At 36.0% G+C, this 19,354-nt stretch overlaps 1 protein-coding gene, 1 long non-coding RNA gene, 2 other non-coding genes and 1 pseudogene across 4 annotated transcripts; 3 read left to right on the forward strand and 2 right to left on the reverse strand.

The window, feature by feature from the left end:
- Positions 1 to 1,888: 1,888 nt before the first annotated feature.
- Positions 1,889 to 1,961, reverse strand: TRNAK-CUU (transfer RNA lysine (anticodon CUU)). The gene has a single exon. It is a non-coding gene; the product is annotated as a tRNA-Lys (tRNA).
- A 407-nt stretch (positions 1,962 to 2,368) lies between these two features.
- TRNAL-UAA (transfer RNA leucine (anticodon UAA)) lies at positions 2,369 to 2,451 on the forward strand. Its single transcript has one exon. It is a non-coding gene; the product is annotated as a tRNA-Leu (tRNA).
- Positions 2,452 to 5,232: 2,781 nt separating this feature from the next.
- LOC140797835 (proteasome subunit beta type-5-like) lies at positions 5,233 to 8,523 on the forward strand (annotated as a pseudogene).
- A 4,634-nt stretch (positions 8,524 to 13,157) lies between these two features.
- On the reverse strand, positions 13,158 to 15,581 carry LOC140798271 (uncharacterized). Its single transcript, XR_012110809.1, has 2 exons — positions 14,849 to 15,581; positions 13,158 to 13,750 (listed from the first exon to the last, which is right to left on the reverse strand). It is a non-coding gene; the product is annotated as an uncharacterized lncRNA (long non-coding RNA).
- LOC140798270 (uncharacterized) lies at positions 14,731 to 18,679 on the forward strand. The gene is made up of 2 exons (XM_073152076.1): positions 14,731 to 16,037; positions 17,749 to 18,679. Exons 1-2 carry the CDS (start codon positions 14,813 to 14,815, stop codon positions 18,399 to 18,401), a joined length of 1,878 nt encoding a protein of 625 aa, XP_073008177.1. The 5' UTR covers positions 14,731 to 14,812; the 3' UTR covers positions 18,402 to 18,679.
- Positions 18,680 to 19,354: the final 675 nt, after the last annotated feature.

The raw sequence follows: 19,354 nt of genomic DNA on the forward strand, positions 1-19,354 counted from the left end.
TTCATTTACTTATTTATTAGTCTTTTTCTCTACTTAGTTGTAACACATGTTTTACTCACAACGGTCACATAATTTTTTCCTTTTAATTCTTTCTTTCTAGTATTTATATATTTTAATCTAAAGATCTTCGTGCGGTAAAGGAGTTTTTAATCGTACTAGAATTATTTTATATTTTTATCGAAATAAACTGTTACTCAAATTTATTATCAAACAGGGTCTAATCTACTAAATTAATATGCATTGTATGAGAAAGTTTTTTAGGTGACTCTGTGGTAAAAGGTTAAATTTCAGAGGGTAAAAAAATTTTTAGCAACTGTTTAAAATTGCTAAGTAGATAAAAAAAAATTAAACCGTTGCAACTTAATCAGAAGTGTTCGGATGTATAGTGCTACGAAACAAATTCAATGGAGTAAAATTATTTTGGTCCATAAGTGCATCTGACATGGCATTTCGACGATAGAATAATTTCGGAACCTGTAATTCTCCCTCAGATGACAAGAAGTACATGAAAATAAAATTTATTTAACTTTTAAAAAAAAATAGGATAATCAATATATTTTTTTTTTTTCAAAAACATGCTGCCTAGAATAGCAATAAATTTAGAAGTTATATTTGTTTAATAAGAATATTAGATTTTAAATAGGGATAATTCTCTTTTCATCATTAAGTGGCCTAGCTAATATAATTTTTTTTTAAAATTCCTTCATTAGCTCTATTCACTTTTCTCCCAACCCACATCTCTTCCTCAGGAAACCCTCTTCCTCCCCCTCGTTGTCTTCCTACCCAAACCCTAGTAACGACCACCGATGACCTCCTTCCACTCTGCCACTGCCTCCTCTCTCCATCCATCCATGCCACAGTGTCCATCTCTAAGCGTGAGGCCCTTCGTCCACCATGTGGTGTCACGGCCTCTCTGTCCACCATCTCCAAGCACTCCCCGACAACCTCTTATCCACTGCCACTCTCCTCATCACCAAGAACTCCATAGTTAAGAAGGCCATCAAGGGCACCAAGTAGAAAGCTTTTAAACCCTACTTTAAGGGTATGAATGCTTGGCTTTTTATCAAATTCGATAAAATCTCGCGGTTTTAGCCAAAGAGGATCGTCATGACAGCCTGGGCAGCCGATTCATCAACAGTGTAGCATTTCTAGCACTTGTCGATGACCGGCGCAGAGAAGGCCGGTCGAGGTTGTGGCTATCGTCGTAGGGATTTAGAGATAGAGATAGGGGTTTTTAGGGTGGTTAGTTTCTTGGATTTAAGAGGTGTTTGGTGACGGGCGAATTCCTGGGTCAGGAGGTCTTGGAGAGAAGAATGATCTTTTAGATTTAGATGTGATAAAGATAGGCTTTACAAGGCATTTGGAGAGAGAAATAGGAGAGATGAGAACAAAGGGAATGGAGAGGAGGGCAACGACGACACCGGGCTTAGAGAAAAAGAGAGACGGTGAGGAAGATAAGGGCAGCAATAGACGCCATGTACACGAGGAGAGGTTGATGGAGTTGAGGAGGAGGGGTATTTTTGTCCACCTAAAATTTTCACTTGACTTGCATGTGATTTGTATATGCATATGAGGGTAAATTGTCATATATCTATCACATGATTACCACGTGACATTTTATGGATAGAAATAGGTAACAAAATCTTAATAGAAAGAGTCAAGTATAATATTTTTGCTAATTCAAAGGGTCAGTGTATACTAAGAAAAAGTTTAAGAAGTCATTATAAAAATGGACAATAATTCATGGGTGAAAAGAAAATTCTCACTTTTAAATATACAAATCAAATCATACATAATAGATAATAATAACATTGATCTAGTATCAAGTTCTCCAAAAAAGAGAGAAATACTGCGGAAAGAAAACAATTTTATTATTGAATAAAAAAAGCGCCCACCGTGGGGCTCGAACCCACGACCACAAGGTTAAGAGCCTTGCGCTCTACCAACTGAGCTAGACGGGCTTTTCAATATGACAGAAGACTATTAAATATAATTCAAGTTACTTGAGCGGGGCAGGAAATCAACACCATATATTATGATGCCATGTAAAGTTACCAAATACTCTGAGTCAGAGCAAATCAACTTTAGTTTAAAAAATAAGACATATCATTAACTTTTTTATAGAGAGTAATAATGTTATTATATTTAGTAATTCTATTCCTAAATCACGTATAAATTGATCAAATAGTGAACTAAAATTTGAGGATGAGATTAGTAGTTCTAACGAGGTCTCAAAGCATATAGATACCTTATTCCTCCTCCCCCTATGCTCCAGTTAAACACACCCTAAAAACCTAATTTGTTGAATAACAGTTAGTTTACTTTCAAAGACAACTCAAATTTATATTATGAAATATTGATTCAGCAAGCTGGTTTGCCCGAGTGGTTAAGGGGGAAGACTTAAGATCTTCTGCACATAAGTGCGCATGGGTTCGAACCCCATAGCCAGCATTTATATTGTAAGATTCTCTGAACTGTTTTTATGTGGATATTACATTATGGTGTTTTCTTTTCCCTTCTAAAAAGACCACTTGCCTTTGAAAAACAAAATGCTCACTTAACTTAACCCTTGACTGTTATTATTTAATTTTTATATTGGAGGAAAGAAAAATAAGATAAAGAATAAAATAATTCATTTGATGTTTTTTATTAATACTTTTAAGGGGGTAAGATGTTTTCCATTGTTCAAGGATCAATATGTACAAAAATAAAAGATGAAGAGGTGTCATATGAAAATAGCAATAGTTTAAGGGGTCTTATATTATATCCCGACCTAGTATGAGTTAAGATGGTGGATAGATGGTGATAATAATATGGGTGACGGAGTGAAAGACGGTGAAAGTGATGATGGAAGTCATGGATCTAAGAGTTAGAAGGAAATATAAGAGAGAAATGACTAACCCTAAGAGTCTAGGGAGGACGGCAACGACCTTAGTAGGTGATGACCTTAGCTTGAGAGAACGAGAAAGAATGAGATCGAGAGACAAGAGGTAGGAGAAGGTTGAAAACGAACAAAATTAATTAATCCCTAATTCTGAATAACCTAATGAGACTAAAATCAACGTTCGGGCGTTCAAATGCCTTACCTTATTAAAAGTGCCCTCGGGATCAAGCATTTCAATGTTGTTAGCTAGGTGATCCAATGTCTCGATGAAGGTTGATATCGATTCGGGCATTTCAGATATTGTCGGTTAGGCGATCAAATGTCTCAATGAATATTGATTGAGTTCGAGCGTTTGAATGTTGAATGTCATTGGCCTCAATTAAGATTGCTCTCGACTGACGAGCTTCAAATGACCTATAGAATTGTGAAGGTAGGCATTCGACCACCTAAGCCCAAAATTAGAAGTCCTTTAAAGATAGTAACAACTAAACCTAAATAACCTGTTCGACCTAGCGAACGTAATGCTCCCATGAGATGATTCGATTAGGCTCAGATCACATCATCTTAATATAATTATTATCTTTCCATATGCTTATCTATACTCAATATTTTTTGAGTTTTTGAGTAAAACCCCCTATATTATCCGAGCTGCTCGTTTATTTTGACAGCCCTATATACACATTTGGCATAAGAGGAACTTAACATGTCCCTATACAAAAATATCATTCAGCTCATTGGTTGCAGACACATCCCAGTGGACCAGAAAATGCTAAAATTTAGCAATTGAGGCTAATCAGTGTTCAACTTGATTAATCTCATGAAAGGCGTGAGAAATAGAAATTATATTAAAATTATTATATAATGATAGCATATTAGAGAATGCATACTAGAGACGCTTAGGCGTCAATTAGGAGTTATGATTCTACTTTAATAAGGAGAGTTGAGAATATGCTGTGTTGACTTCGATTTGTAAAGTTCTCGAGCTAAGATAAATAGCCCCAATACAAATGGGGATGATTTTTTTTTTATCACCGTCAAATAATTTTTTTCTTCTAAAAAGACCTATAATCTTCTTAAATAATATTCACTTAACATTTTACTATTACATAGAACACTATAGCGGAGTTTTGGACCAAGCTAGCTCTGTTCTAATTTTTTTTATTTTAAAAATGGACTAATAAACTAATTAGCATTTTATGTATATAAATCTTTTTATCTTAGTTTTTAGTTGGAAAAATATTTGATGATAAAAATGTTGAACTGATCAGTATTTTTGTGAAGCCTATTTAAGTCATTTTATCATATCCGTTAACAATATTTATATTTAAAATGTAGTTAAATGTGTAGAGAGATGAAATAATTTTAATCTAAATTACATGGGATAAAATATATTTAATCTTAAAAAAAGAAAATTTATATTTACTTCCTTTTAACCTGTTTGTGGTTTATACTTTTATTTTCAATATTTATAAATAGAGTCTCTCTTAGATTAACTAAAAAAAATTATAAAAAAATTCTCATCCCAATTATACCCAACCTTATCTTAGCTAATTTGCTCTTTCTCTAGTACTTCGGTTTCTTGCTTAAAAGAAGAAAATATAATCCCATGCCTAAAAAATCAATGAGAAGGAAGGAATGACATTTTAATCTAATTTTTTTTTTTAATTTGCATATAACACCTTGTCTTTTAACGAAATTACTGTTTGCATTCTATATTTTTACTATTTATAAATCAAGTCATATGATTTAACGAATAAGTACAGAAAATATTCTGAATTAGATTTAAACACATTGTGAGAATATTCAATATAGGTTGGATTTAACTGACTTAGTTTAGTTGGGTTTGGTTGAATTAGTATATGTTAAATAAATATAACTTGATTGATGGTATTTTTATAATCTTCTTAGTATTATTAACTTAAATTACATGTTTAGTTAAGTTTAACTAATAGATAATAACAATGTGTCTTTTGCACATATTCGTTAAATTATATGACGTAATTTATAAATAAAAAAAATGGTGTAAGTTATAAATAAAAAAAAGAAAAATAAGAAAGAAGTAATAAAAATTTGTAGTTGATTAAATATTATCTTTTCTAAGCTATCTGCTCAAATCTTTTTAGTGTTAACCTGGTGTTTTTATCCACATACTTCATTTGCAAATATTGAAAATAAAGGGTGCAAACCGCAAATAGGCTCAAATACAGGGTTTTAAATGCAAATGTCTCCCAAAGACGTCCGGGATAGAGAGAGGCGGATGCGGATGTGAATTTCCCACCACCCGATCTGTTTCCACCCATACCTATTTCAGTCTCTTCCTTCCGTAGTCTCTCGGTACGGGTGTTGACAATATTACCATTTCGTTGTCTCGCTTTCGCTCTTTCTTCGAAGTCTTGACAATACCATGAAGCTCGACGCTACCGGCTTCGGATCCCTCTTGACGCTACCCACCGTCGATGGTGGCCTCTTAGCCTCCTGTTCCTTCGATCTCCCGGCATGCTCCGACGTGAGCCAACTCCATTTTGGATCTTGGAGCTTCTCGATTTGGTTCATCTTTGTGCGATGAACAAGTCGATGAAACGATGCGTAATTTTTGTCCCTTTTCTTTTTATTTTTGCCTTGGAGCAGTTTGATCGATTCCAGGAGGACGCCGTTCAGGTGGTGAAGCTGGCGAAGGGGACGCCGCCGCTAGCATTCATTTTTAACGAGGGTGTCATTGTTGCTGCGGATTCTAGAGCTAGCATGGGAGGATATATATGTAAGATTTATTACGTCATAAGTGGACTATTGATCAAGATTTGCCTTGTTTGTTTAACCTGAGACGCAATTGTTGATAAGTTTTTTTGTAAAAATTTTAATTGGTGTTTAGGATAAGGGACATGAGATATAAACCCTAGAAAGTTTCTTGGGTGTATAAGATGTCTGGTTTGGGACTTTTTAGCGTGCCATGTTGTAGATGTAAAATCTTATTTGCGTAGGTTGGAAATTGGATGTAGAAATAAGAAGAATGAGAAAGGGGAATGTGGTTTCTACTTGAAGTGATTGCATTCGAAATGTCAAAAAAACTAGAAATGTTGATGAATTTAGTAGTGTGGGAAGTGTTTTGATGTATGCGACCTAAAGCCGAGAAAAATATGTATTTTACTATTTGTGTCTCCTTTGAAAAATATTGGATACAAGGACCACAAAATATGTGTAAGATGCCTTTTCTAAGATGAAAAATTCTGTGAAGCCAAACATCAAATTATGCATAAAATGAAAAGGAGGGGAGCTTTTGATGCTTCTTTTAGTGCACTCGTACCATTTATAAGCTAATGGCTAGCCACATCTTTTTTGGACTGAAAAATTTATATATAAACACATGCATATACACAATACATATGTACATACCTACATACACACAAGTTGCATGCACACACACACAAATATGTACATACATATGTACACACAAGTCACGCGCACACACATATGTAAAATCTCATTCCGAAGCAAATCGGCATAAGGGAGCACTATTTGTTAAATTGCTTTGATGAGTTCAATCTTAAGTTAAATTTGTTAGATTATATTCGTTTCTGCAAAATTTGTTTCTTATTGTAAAGAACTCTCCCAGTGCACCTAACTGAATTTTTCTTTCTTAGTAATTAAGTTTTTATTTTGTCAAAAGTTTTGTAGATTTATTACTCTCAACAGGCGACTCGCATAGCTTGTAGTTGTTGCACTAATTCTTAGAATCAGTCAATCAGATTGCATCTTTTCACATTCAACTGCAACAAGAAGGAAACAGGGCTCTTTGCCTTTTATCAAAAAAAAATTTTTGCAACAAGAACATTTATAAGTAAAGTTCCAAAATAATCTAGTGGGGCGGAGTTTTCTGTGTCAGCACGGAAGAATATACTTTACAGCTTTAAGAAGTGGCTTTTCTATGGCAGTGAATGAGTATTGGCACTTCATCTGCAAATCGGCATTTAGCTGGAGTATTTGTGTCCTCTCTTTTTCTCCCTTACTGCATCATTAATCCATTTTTCTTTTCTGCAGCTTCTCAGTCTGTTAAAAAATAATCGAGATTAATCCTTATATGCTTGGCACACTGGCTGGAGGGGCTGCTGACTGTCAATTTTGGCATCAAAATTTGGGAGTCAAGGTTAGATATGCATTTGCTTCTTGAAAAATTCATATGTTACTGGCCCTCCTTATGCACTTTGGATCCACTGTTATTTGTGTTTCTTAGAAATCTTGGAGATATAATTATGAATTAACTGCAAGAATTTTTCTCTGGCTTTCCTACTTTCAGTGCCGGCTCCATGAATTGTCAAACAAGCGGAGAATCAGTTACAGGTGCTTCCAAGCTTTTGGCTAATATACTATATTCATATCGTGGGATGTGTCTCTCTGTTGGGACGATGATCGTTGGATGGGATGAGAAGGTGTGTAGTTTTCTACTATCAGATGATTATTTGTTTCACTTCAACTATCTCTCTTGTGATTGCCCTTTTTCTCTTAGGAGCCTGGTCTGTACTATGCTGACAGTGAAGGAGGAAGGCTCAAAGGAACCCGCTTTTCTGTTGGGTCCTGATCCCCATATGCTTACGGCATCCTGGATGATGGGTAATGCCTTTTCATTATTCTTTTATGATGGATTGGAAAGTTCAATTGTAGGAACTTATGCATTCTTTTTTGGTTATAGTTATCGTCCTGACTTGTCAATTGAGGAAGCTGCTGAGCTAGCACGCTGTGCTATTTATCATGCAACATTTCGTGATGGAGCCAGTGGTGGTGTTGCCAGTGGTGTGTGGTCCTTCTAATTCCAACTTTGAGTGAACTTCTTAAATCACCTTTTTGATAATCCTGTCATAGCATGTAATTTTAGTATTTTACATGATTGCATTATATAGCTGGTCATGGTTAGAGCACTTATTCAGATAAACCTGTGGTTGAATTGCTTGTGGCTGTATTATGTATGGCATGCCATTTTCTGAATTACATCATCCTTGGTACCTTTAAGAATTCCATGTCCCTGGAGGACAGTACTGCATTACTGCAAAATGATATAACAGTATACGTACCGCTGCACCTGCATTATATGTACTTAGTGGTGCCTTTACATACTGCTTCATTAACAGGAATACAGTCAACATGCAACACAAGATTATGTGGAAGAATAAGATAAGCGTGCCTTTAGTGACGTCGATTCAGCTAACTTGATAAATTTCTATCAGCTTTTCCTATTCCTGACCTGGCTCTTGAAATTTTCATTGAAAGTCTGCGCAACACTATTAAAGGCCTTACTGATCAATGTCATGGTTGGTATATAGATAATGGTAGGGTCGACACTGCTTATGCTGTCCATCATTTCTTTCTTGCAGTATATTATGTTAGACCTGATCGATGGAAGAAGCTCTCTGGTGATGATGTTGGTGAGCTGCACTACAAGTATTACCCTGTTCAGTTGGCTACTGTTGAACAGGAAATGGCTGAAGCTCCACCAGCTTGAGGGCTCATTCTACTGCTAACAAGTTGTAGCTAGAGAATTTTAGCCTATCCAGATCCAACATTGACTGTGAATTTGCTGATTTGTTCTTTTTCTCTCTTTGAAAATGCTTTCATATTTTGAAGCCATTTTGATGCAATGGTAGTTATAATTCATGTCATCTCACATTCCATGAGCATGAGATCTTTACATCTGCTAATGTTACTAATTTAGTAGTCTGTAATTGCATTTGGCTCACCCAAGAGATTATTCTTGTTTGAGACATAATGGCTTGGTTTTTTCATGTAGCCTAAATGTCCTGGCAGAGGTATTGGGTAAATAACTTGATCAAAATGACGCTGCCTTGTTAATTATTCATTCAAATCAGTGAACTGCAGCTCTGACACATTTTTGTTTAGGAGATTGATGAGAGTACAAAATTTTGCAATTTAAATGCCGAAAGTTTTATAGCTTAATGCTTTCCATGTGTTTATTCAGATTTACCTTAATGGGGAAGACTTAATATTTTAGCATGATATTTGAATTGATGATCTGCACTAATCATGGACATGATGGTTTGAAGCATCCAAGAATGAAGTGTTTTGAGGACATTTTATTCTCAATAGTTTGAAGAAAAGGATCTTCTTGATTTGTATTGGTGCTATCAAAGAACATTATGTATGCTTAGCAAATGGCAATTGCTTTAGGTTTGGGTTATCAATCATGTGATATATTGGACTAGTATGGTGGACATGCCCTCTTTGATTGGAGAGCATCTTTAATATGGATAGATGAGGTACTACTACTTTGTTGGTAAAAGTATATTCTGACAGTGTTTTGATGACTTAAGTCACCAGGTTTTTTGACAATGATTTATTGTTCATTTTATTCAGTTTCCTTTCTTCTGTTTAGCATATTTGCAAATTTCCACCTTATAGGTATTTTCAACACACCATCTTTGGTTCATTCAAAGTGATGAATACTCTCAAAGAAAAATGCCATTGAGATGATTTTGTTATTGTAAAGTGTGAGAGGAGGGAGAGCATAATAAAAGTATATTCAGGGATTGTTTTTTAGGAAATTTTCTAAAGAAAACTCCTCCCATGTGGGTTTATTAGGTTTGACCATAAAAAAAAAGAGTTTTTTCAATCATACTCTATATTTTATTTATTTTATGATTCACATCTCGTCTTTAAAAATTTTGTAACCTGATTTTTTTTAATAATTTTTATTTAACACCCTAGGTTAATGTGAAAGGCAAAAGAGTATCATATTATATCATACTAAATATTTTATAAAATATTTAAATTACTTTTATCTCCTTTATCCTCTCATTCTCTCTCATTTATCCTATGGGATTAGTAAAGAGGAGGAGATGGTTGGAGAAGGAAGATGATGGAGAGCAGAGAGATGATAGTTAGTCAAAATAATATTATAATATTAAATAAATATTATAGGAAAAAAATAAGGAAATAAAATATAAAATTTATAAAGACAAAATGTGAATCATATAATAGGTAAATTCCAGAGTGTGACTTGTAAAATTCTCTATAAAAAATATAGAAAGTCAACACACTTGGTTAATTCTAACTAATCTCATCTTATAAAATCTAGAAAGAAATACTAAATTTTATTCAATGCCATATTTTTTAAAATTTGTTAGTTACCTATGGTTTTACCCTCATAATTATATAATTTTTGTTTCAATTCTTCCTACTAATTTTTATATTCTTTAATTCTACATTTATCCCAATAGATATTCAAACTATTATCTCAGTAAGAATATTTAATATATGATAGTAATAGCAAGATATTCGAACCAATAAAAAGTCCCTAATGAGTTACTTTTAATAAAAATTAAAAAAAAATCACCTCCATTTTTCCCTCTCTTCTCTTCTTCAGAAACACAAGGGAATTCTACTTACAAGTAATTTGTTTTGGATGCTTCCATCCATGCACACCAAGATCTCTCTATTCTTCATTTGCTGTGCTTCTATCCTGACAAATCTGCAATCTTTCTGAACCAAAAAAAAAAAAAAATGTTCTTCAAACTGAGAAAACTGTGGAGCTCCACAAAACAACGCAATCAAGAAATAGGTAAGACAAGAAACAAACACCAACACTTGCCTCTACAATTACGCAACAATCTTTGGATATCTTTCATGACAGCAGAATTTGGGTATTTTTATCAGCAACTAGTTACTAGTGCCACAGTAGTTGTCCCCTCAATTTGTCGAAGCATAATTTATCTCTATCATATTAAATGTCAGTATACTAATATATACCATACGTAATTTTAAATGCGAGCATTAAAACTCTCTTAAAAATTTAAAAAAGAACCATATCGGTTCTAACATTTGCAAAAATGAAAAAAGAAAAAAAATGTACCAATTACAACTTGGTCTGAATCTTTGAGATGTTTCCAAAAGGAAGTTACTTAAATTCCTGCAGTAGTAACCACAAGTGCATGCAATCCCTGCATCACACCAACTCTCTCACATGCAATGTCCATTGCACAAAAGATCTAACAGTAAGAAAGCAAAGATAGCATCTGCATGTAGACGAACCCTTGCAGTTGGGAGTTTGGGACCATATAAGCATTAGCTAGAGAAGATCATTAGAGCCATAATTGCAGGCGAAAAGCTCCAAAAGAGTAACGTCAGAGAACAAACAGGATATATGCAAATGAAAGTGATTGATCTAAACATCTTACTGCATTCTTTATCAGTAAACTCCAACTCTATCTACTCGTCGCCGGGGGCCACCGTCAAATCGCATCTTTTTCTGTGCAAGTCTCTTCGCTTTCGTTCCAACTCTCTTTGTTTCAGTGACGCAGATTTTATATTTGGGGAACTTTTATGAAGGAATAGTTTGTCTTACAACCACTGAACTATTGCTTTCATATATATAGTAATATTTTATTTTTTTAACACATAGAACCCATAAATTAGTTTTCGGTGAAGTATTTTTTTTTCTTTGTTAAGATTTCTCTTTCTTAGGTTTAAATATGATATATATGATTAGCCCTTGATTGAAGAAGATAATTTATAATTTATATCTAAAAGGATATGGACAAATGAAAAAAAATTGAGGGTCTACGTTCACAAGAACTCATTAAATAGTCATCGACAAGGGTATATATATATATATATATATATATTAATTTTAGAAAGGTACATAAATAATCATATATTAAACCGGTTATAACAGTTAAATTTTTAGTATTCATATTATATCCTTAAGTATGTCAACTGTTAGATCTCTATCTTAGAAAGATAGATAGATATGAAAGGTATGGAAAAAGAGCTTAAAATATATATTAACATAAAAGGGGAAATTTTTTTTTCTTTTCAGGGCAAAAAGAATTAAAGGGTGTATGTGAAAAAAGATAATAGTCAAAGGGTCTAAGTAAAATTTTTCTTTACATAAATAACATCGTTAATTATGTGATGATCGTGGATTATATGTTGTCTGGATCTTAGACTAATCTCTTCTGCTTTTTATTCCTTAAAAAGAATCATAAATTACATTTTAACCTAAAGTTGGTTAAGTTAATAGTCTAGAAAAAATATTGAAATTTCTTTGTCCGCTGAAAATTTCTAAATATAATTGTTGTATGCTAGCTAAAGTGATTTATTTGAAGTGATGGTGGGGGTTTAGGTAGTGGAAGCAGTGAAACTGATACGATGTAGATGATTGGAGCAAAAGGGATAATAAAGACGATGATGTCACGGCGAGTAGGGTTTGAGAGAGGAGAGAAAAGATGGAGTGAAAACGAATCAGATACGGATTGGCCCGGTGAAATTGAATTCTCCGTGAAGATGCGGAGTGGATCCATATTTTTAGTTTAGATACGGATATTGGATGGATAGCAAAATTTAAAACCATATCCTAACTAAACGGATTACTGATAATTTTCGAATAGAGGATCGGATCTTAAACGGATAATAATTGAATTTAAAATAATTATAATATTTTATTTAGATATAATTAATACAAAATTATTAAGGGTTTTACAATAAATAATTTTTATGTATGTTAAATATATAAAATTAGAGAAATTAATCTCTATAAATAATATATAACGTATTATTAGTAATAATATTAATATTTATTATTTAAATAGGCAAACTAAAAACTGTAAATCATTTAAAAAAATATGCGGGTAAACGAATATCCGATATCCGTATCCGAATCCGAAAAATATTCGGAAAAATATATCCGACTCGTATCCGATTTTTTTTCAAAAATTATATCCGTACCCGAATAGGATAGAAATTTTTTATCCGATTCCGGTCATGGTTGATGGAGGAGAAAGATGAAGAGGAGAAGAAAGAGGTTGGATTTATTGTTGAGAATTTTATTAGATTTAGAGTTAAGGTTAGATACATGGCAGCCATTCCATCAAAAATCTAATGGTTATAAATATATGTATATATAATATATATTTATTACAAATATAATATTTATTAATATTATATTTAAGTTGAGTTTGAGTGAGCCGACTTTAGCTTAAGCTCAACTCGAAATTCAAATTAAACCTTAAAAAAAGGCTTAGGTTCGGCTTAGCTCAAGCCAAACCGAGCCGAGCTCCGGCTCAAGCTTGTGCTTCTTAATTTTACCTCAATCTTTCTCACTTTCTTTTATATTTTAGGTGTTTAAAAAGCTTTAGAAAGATAATATAAAGACCAAAATGACCAAAATTGCAATAGTTTTATCGAAATATCACCTTAACTGATTAGTTTCGAATAGATAACCAAAATATTACATATTATATGGGACTTATTTTGTGTATGAGAAATACTTACTCATAAAAAATATATTTTACAACCAAACACAAATTATTTAAAGTAATCATTACATTTTATAATTAAACAATAAAATAAATTATAGACACACTTAATTTACATTTATCTTTAAAAAAAAATTATGAAAGGGAAGTAAAAAAGAAGAAGATGTTATGTTGATTTTCTTACCCTCTCTCCACTCACCTCCCACCTCCCACCTACCTTCTCATTATGTTGGTAAGTATCTCATAACAAAGTTTCTTGACGACTGTACGTTTCCGTTCCACTATGTCCCTTCGCTTTGAAACACCCTCTGCTGCCTTCTTGGTTGCTTCTGGTGATCGAAATAATATTCTTGGGGAAACTCCAAGCAACCAGTCCGTCCGGCTTTTAGAGGTAGCGAGGAGGGATCCAGCTCCTTGGCCTTTGAGTACTCTCCATCAACCAACCATCCATCCATCCATCTTGACTGACTCCCTTACACATGATGAGATGAGCAACTTATCAAGGCAACCTTCTTCGCCCTCTCCTGTTTCCTTGCTGCTTCTTAGAAAGCTTTCCTCAGGTGGTGCCGGATCCTCCACTGCTCATGTTGCAAGAGATTCGTACAACCTATTTATTCAAGTAGAAGAAGTAGGTCATAACAAAGAGAATCCGCTTTCTAAATTTTTAAGAAATAGAAAAGGTTTCAAATATGAATGATCGCTTAATAATGTTTTATAATGTTATCCCATATATAAGTTCACAAAATCCTCTACCGTTAGTTTTTTATTATATTTAACCAAGTATTATGCTATAGCTCTATATTAGTAATTTGCCGGCATTTTAAAAAAATTAACTATTTTACTTTAGTCATAAGTATAACAACTGATTTAAGAATTTTTTAAAATATATAGAAATAAAATAATTTTAAGCATAAATACATAAGAATAAAATATAAAATTACTAACTTGGGCATTAATTTTGTATATATATATATATATATATATCGTGTCGATTAAGACAAAATAAAAAATATACCAGACTCAGAATTCTCTCCATTTTGGGTTACTTCGGCTCTCGGAATCTTTTAAGTTTTACTGTATCCGATCACTCCGGCAGAACTGATGTTAATTTTGTACCCTTTCTTTTGGTAATGCAAGTTTACTACGTAATATCAACTTTAGAAGAGTGCGGACATAATTCAGAAACTCCACTTCCTTGCCGCATCATAAATAACTCAACCGAACTACCTTTCTACCTTTCATTCCTCTCCCTTTTATCTCTTCCTAATTACAAAGAAACAAACAGCATGTCCACTTCGCCTTACTTTATACCCCCCCTTCCCCCTCTTTGCTTTCCTTGTACTCCTCTTCCTAACAAAGGGACCCACTTCTTGCCAAATTCCACTTCCACCTCACTTCCCTCCAATACAAAGCTCTAACTACCCATAAACTCCCACCTCTCATACTTCCACTCTCTCCACTCTCTCACACTTAAACCCTCACATAGTAGCCTCTCAATTCATTGCTACCAATTGAAGCATAGAAACTCAAAAAGCACTATGCCTCTCTTAAATACTCTCACAACATAACTCCCTCTCTTCCCACCATTCTCATAGCTCTCTCTCTCTCTCTCTCTCTCTCTCTCTCTCTCTCTCTCTCTCTATATATATATATATATATATCAAGTAGCATGAGGAAGCTCTATATACTCCTATCTATCCTTCACCTTATCTCCTCGCAATTTGGCGGCATCCGGCGAACCCTTGCCGTCTCGCCGGACGGCCTCTCGCTCCTCGCTTTCAAATCCGCCGTCGTCGCCGACCCCTCTTCCGCCCTCTCCGCCTGGACGGATCGCGATGCCGAGCCGTGCCGCTGGCCGGGCGTCGTCTGCCCGGCGGCGATCAGCGGCGTGACGTCCCCGCGCGTCATCGGCGTCGCCGTCGTGAACAAGAACCTCTCCGGGTACATCCCCTGGGAGGTCGGCCGCCTGCTCTTCCTCCGCCGCCTCGTCCTCCACGGCAACCGACTCTATGGCCCAATCCCCGCCGCCATCTTCCGCTTGCCCAGCCTCAGGTTACTCGACCTCTCCAGGAACCACCTCTCCGGCAGCCTCCCCCAAGACCTCCGCGAGTGCCGCAGCCTCCGGCGGCTCGACCTCTCCGAGAACCGGCTCTCCGGCGAGATCCCGGCCGGGATATGGCCGGAGATGACCAGCCTCGAGGTACTCGACCTCTCCTCCAACCGATTCAACGGATCCCTCCCCGCGGACCTCGAGTCCCTCGCCGGAACCCTAATCCTAAACCTCTCCTACAACCGCTTCTCGGGGGAGACCCTCCGGCACAACAACCTCTCCGGCGCCAAAACCTCCCCGGCGCCGGCGGCGGAGAGGAAGAAGAAGACGAATAGGAAGAAGGGAATTGGCGCCCGCGAGATCGCGCTGATCGCGGCGGCGGACGCCGTAGGGATGGCGATGGTGGGGACCATCATCGTATGCGTCTATTGGAGGTGGAAGCGAAGAGATAAAGAGAAGGGATCGGAGGAGGAGGAGGAGGAAGAGGAAGAAGAAGAGGAGGAAAAAGAAGAAGGGGTTTTGGTAACGATCGACGGCGAGGGTTTCGAGGTGGAACTGGAGGAGTTGTTCGGGTCGTCGGCGTACGTGCTGGGGCGAGGAGGAGGAAAGGGGATCGTGTACAAGGTGGTAATAGCAAACGGGATGCAGGTGGCGGTTAGGAGGATCGGGGGAGGCGGAGGAGGAGGGCGGAGGGGGAGGAAGGCGTTCGCGGCGGAGGCAAAGGCGATCGGGAGGGTGCGGCATCGGAATGTGGTGAGGTTGAGGGCGTACTACTGGGCCCGGGAGGAGAAGCTCCTTATCACGGATTTCGTTTCCAATGGGAATCTCGCCACAGCTCTTCGAGGTTAGTATAAACTATAGTCTCTCTCTTTTATCCTAGGATTCTTATCCATATCCCGGATAGTTATACGAAACATTTTAACAATTAATTTTACTATCCCTCCATTATCTATGAAAAATTCAAATTAGGGCTACAATGTAGGAATTTTTGACCAAACTAGTCCCGTTACAATATATTTTTACAGAAATAGACTACTCATCAAATTTATTATCAAATGAGATCTAATTTAATGTAGCCATAATAAAAATACTGAACTTTATCTCTAAACAAAAACACTAATTATTTCAGCGTTTTTGTCTGGTTCTAAACGCTGAACTGATCAACATTTTATGTATATAAATTTTTTTAACTTAATTTTTCATCAGTTAAGAAAAAAAATTTGTCTAGCGATAAAAATACTGAACTGATTAACGTTTTTAAAAACGCTGATTAGTTTAACGTTTTTATTAGGACTATAGTGAATTAGACTAGTATAAATTTAAGAGATAGTCTGTTTCGATATAAAAAATGAAAAAGAGGTCTAATTTGGTCAAAAACTCTAATAAATAGTATTACTACGATGCTATCTACAGTTTACACAAAATCTAATAGTTTGGTTTTTAATCCTTAAGTTTATTAGTTCTAAAGGAGCTTAAAACAAGCTATTAGAGATAAATTACAAGTGAGCTAATTGAGTCGAACTTTAAACGAGCTCTTAGTGAACTTGACTTGGCTGGTTATTGGTCAAACTAAATAAACCAAATGAGTTGAATATAAACCAAATGGGGGGCGTGAATCCATAAAATGAGGAAACGGAGGCAGAGCTACCCTACAAGATATAATGACGTTTGGCTGCGTTATTTGAAGTGTAGCATGGACTGTCGGACCCCAAAATTAGGCCGGCTTTTTAGGATATAGGAAATCATGCTAATAATTCTGATACCGCTAATTATTAATACCATATGATATGAGAGTTCCTAATCTTGTAGAGCTGCTAATAATTATAATAATAAGAACAGGGGTACACGCGGCAGCATGTACTCAATTGCATTTTAGGGAAAAGGATGTTAAAGTGGATATAGACCTCTCAAATGTTACTTACTTGCCAAGATACCATGATTCTTAATTTCAGTTTTTGTGTATATATTTATTTATTTTCCCTTACTTTTAGTGTTTTTAATTCAGCTTTACATATTCTTTGACGAATTCTAAGATGCTTTTTTTCTATAAAAAAATATGAAAAAGAAAAGAAGAAGAAGAAGAAGAAGAAGAAGAAGCAGCAGCTGTTAAGTTAACTTAGAATATTTTATCGAAAAAAAAAACTTAGAATATATAAACAAAGGGCATCGCTATGTACGAGAGTCTGGCAAAGTTAAATGTTAGTATGAACTTACCCTATTTGGATAAGTGAGAACTCTTAAATAGTCAATGACATCTCGATGTACCTAATCATCTTTATGTAAGGGCGGTCAAAACCAGCAACATTGTTGGTTTCAAATTGATCTCAATCTAAAGCAGCAAGGTTCTTTCAGTCGGAGTATTTCGTTTGTCGTTCATTTAGAATAAATAGTTTAAAGTGAATCCGAAATTCCCAACGATGTACAACTTACATGTGATGACTGAATCCTCTGTTGAAGATAAGATCAAAATTACAAATACTGGGATAAGTCCAGCGAATGATCTCTATGATAGGTAATTTTCCAGCTGATGATATAATTATTGATTTGACTTGCAGGGCGATCCGGTCATCCACCGCTGTCCTGGTCAATCCGCCTAAAGATAGCCAAAGGCGCAGCCCGTGGTCTGGCCTACATCCACGATTACAGACCGAAGAAGTTCGTGCATGGCGATGTCAACCCGTCGAACATCCTGCTCGACGGCGACTACAACCCGTACATCGCCGACCTCGGCCTTAACCGCCTCATCAATATCGCCGGCAACTCTGATGCCGCCGCCGCATCGTCTACAGTCCCTACAGGCCTCATCGCACTTCCTTACATCAAACCCGGTCCAGTTAGGCCCAACAGTTACTGGGCCCCTGAGGCCCATCCTACCGGAAGCCGGCTCACCCAGAAGTCTGACGTCTACTCCTTTGGTGTAGTACTTCTACAACTTGTTACAGGAAAGTCACCGCAGCCCTCATCCCCCTTGCCGACGTCCTCGTCGTCCGGCGATCATGAGCCGGAACTAGTAAAGAGGGTCAGGAAGGGTTTCGACGTGTCGAGTCCATTGTCGGAAATGGTTGAGGCGGGAATTCTCCGGGAGGCACGTGCCGAGAAGGATGTGATCTTGGTGTTACATGTAGCACTAGCATGCACCAGAGCTGATCCTGATGAACGGCCCAGGATGAAGGCAGTATCAGACAAGCTTGGTAAGATCCGGGCATGAAGAATTGATACTAATTGAACAGACTTGTGAGTTGTGAAATAGATTTGAAGGCGATGGACAGGTTACTATAGTGCTATAACATTAATAACGAGAAATAACTCGGTTTTGTCCAGTTGAGGTGATATAGGTGGTGAGAATGGAGCACTTCTACTTGATTGATCCTTGTATTTTAAGTTGGCCTCGGACCCTTGATTGATAAGCCCAAATGGAGGTGAGATTGTATTAATGTATCATTTGGAGTGTTTGGTTGTATATTAGAGCTCTCCTTTTAATTTAAAGGTAAGAAGCTGAGTGAAGATTCTCAGTATTGATTAATTGCATTTCTCGAGGAGAAATATTGCTGAAATAAATGTTACACTTATTTCTTGTATCCTTGATCCCGGCAGTAAAATTAAACTTGTGCTTGAATTTATTTTTAAAGGAAAAATACTAGATATAGCTCTGGATAATACCTATGACCTCAGTCACTTTGCGCAATACCCTTGATTCTAGTTTTTAAATATTAATTAAGACAGTCCATTAGGACATATTGTCCTTCTTATTTGTATACTTTGTTAGATGTTAAAGTCCGAGACTCTTTTACTAGAAATATAATAGTTGATGTATACGTACCCATAAACTGAAGTAACGATGTTGCCATCTGAGGATTAATACTTGCCCTGCAATGCTTCATTATTTTGAACATTTAAAATCCGCAATACATCAACCTTACTCCTTTTCTCCTTATTTGGAATATCACAAAGAAAAGATGTAACTTTTTCTTCCTCAGGATAGACTTTTTAGGATTCCAAAATGTACTCAATGGCTTTCTTTAAAGCTTCAACATAGAGTTTGTAGTCTACCACTACGCAAATTATGTAATATTTTTGCCCTGCCATATATAACTACTTTCTACGAGGAAGTGGTGATAGTCGAACTTTGTGCTCATTTATTCAGATGTAACAAAAGGAGAT

Source organism: Typha latifolia, chromosome 11 (genome assembly GCF_019914945.1).
Source record: "Typha latifolia isolate L0001 chromosome 11, TyphaL0001v2, whole genome shotgun sequence".
NCBI lineage: Eukaryota > Viridiplantae > Streptophyta > Magnoliopsida > Poales > Typhaceae > Typha > Typha latifolia.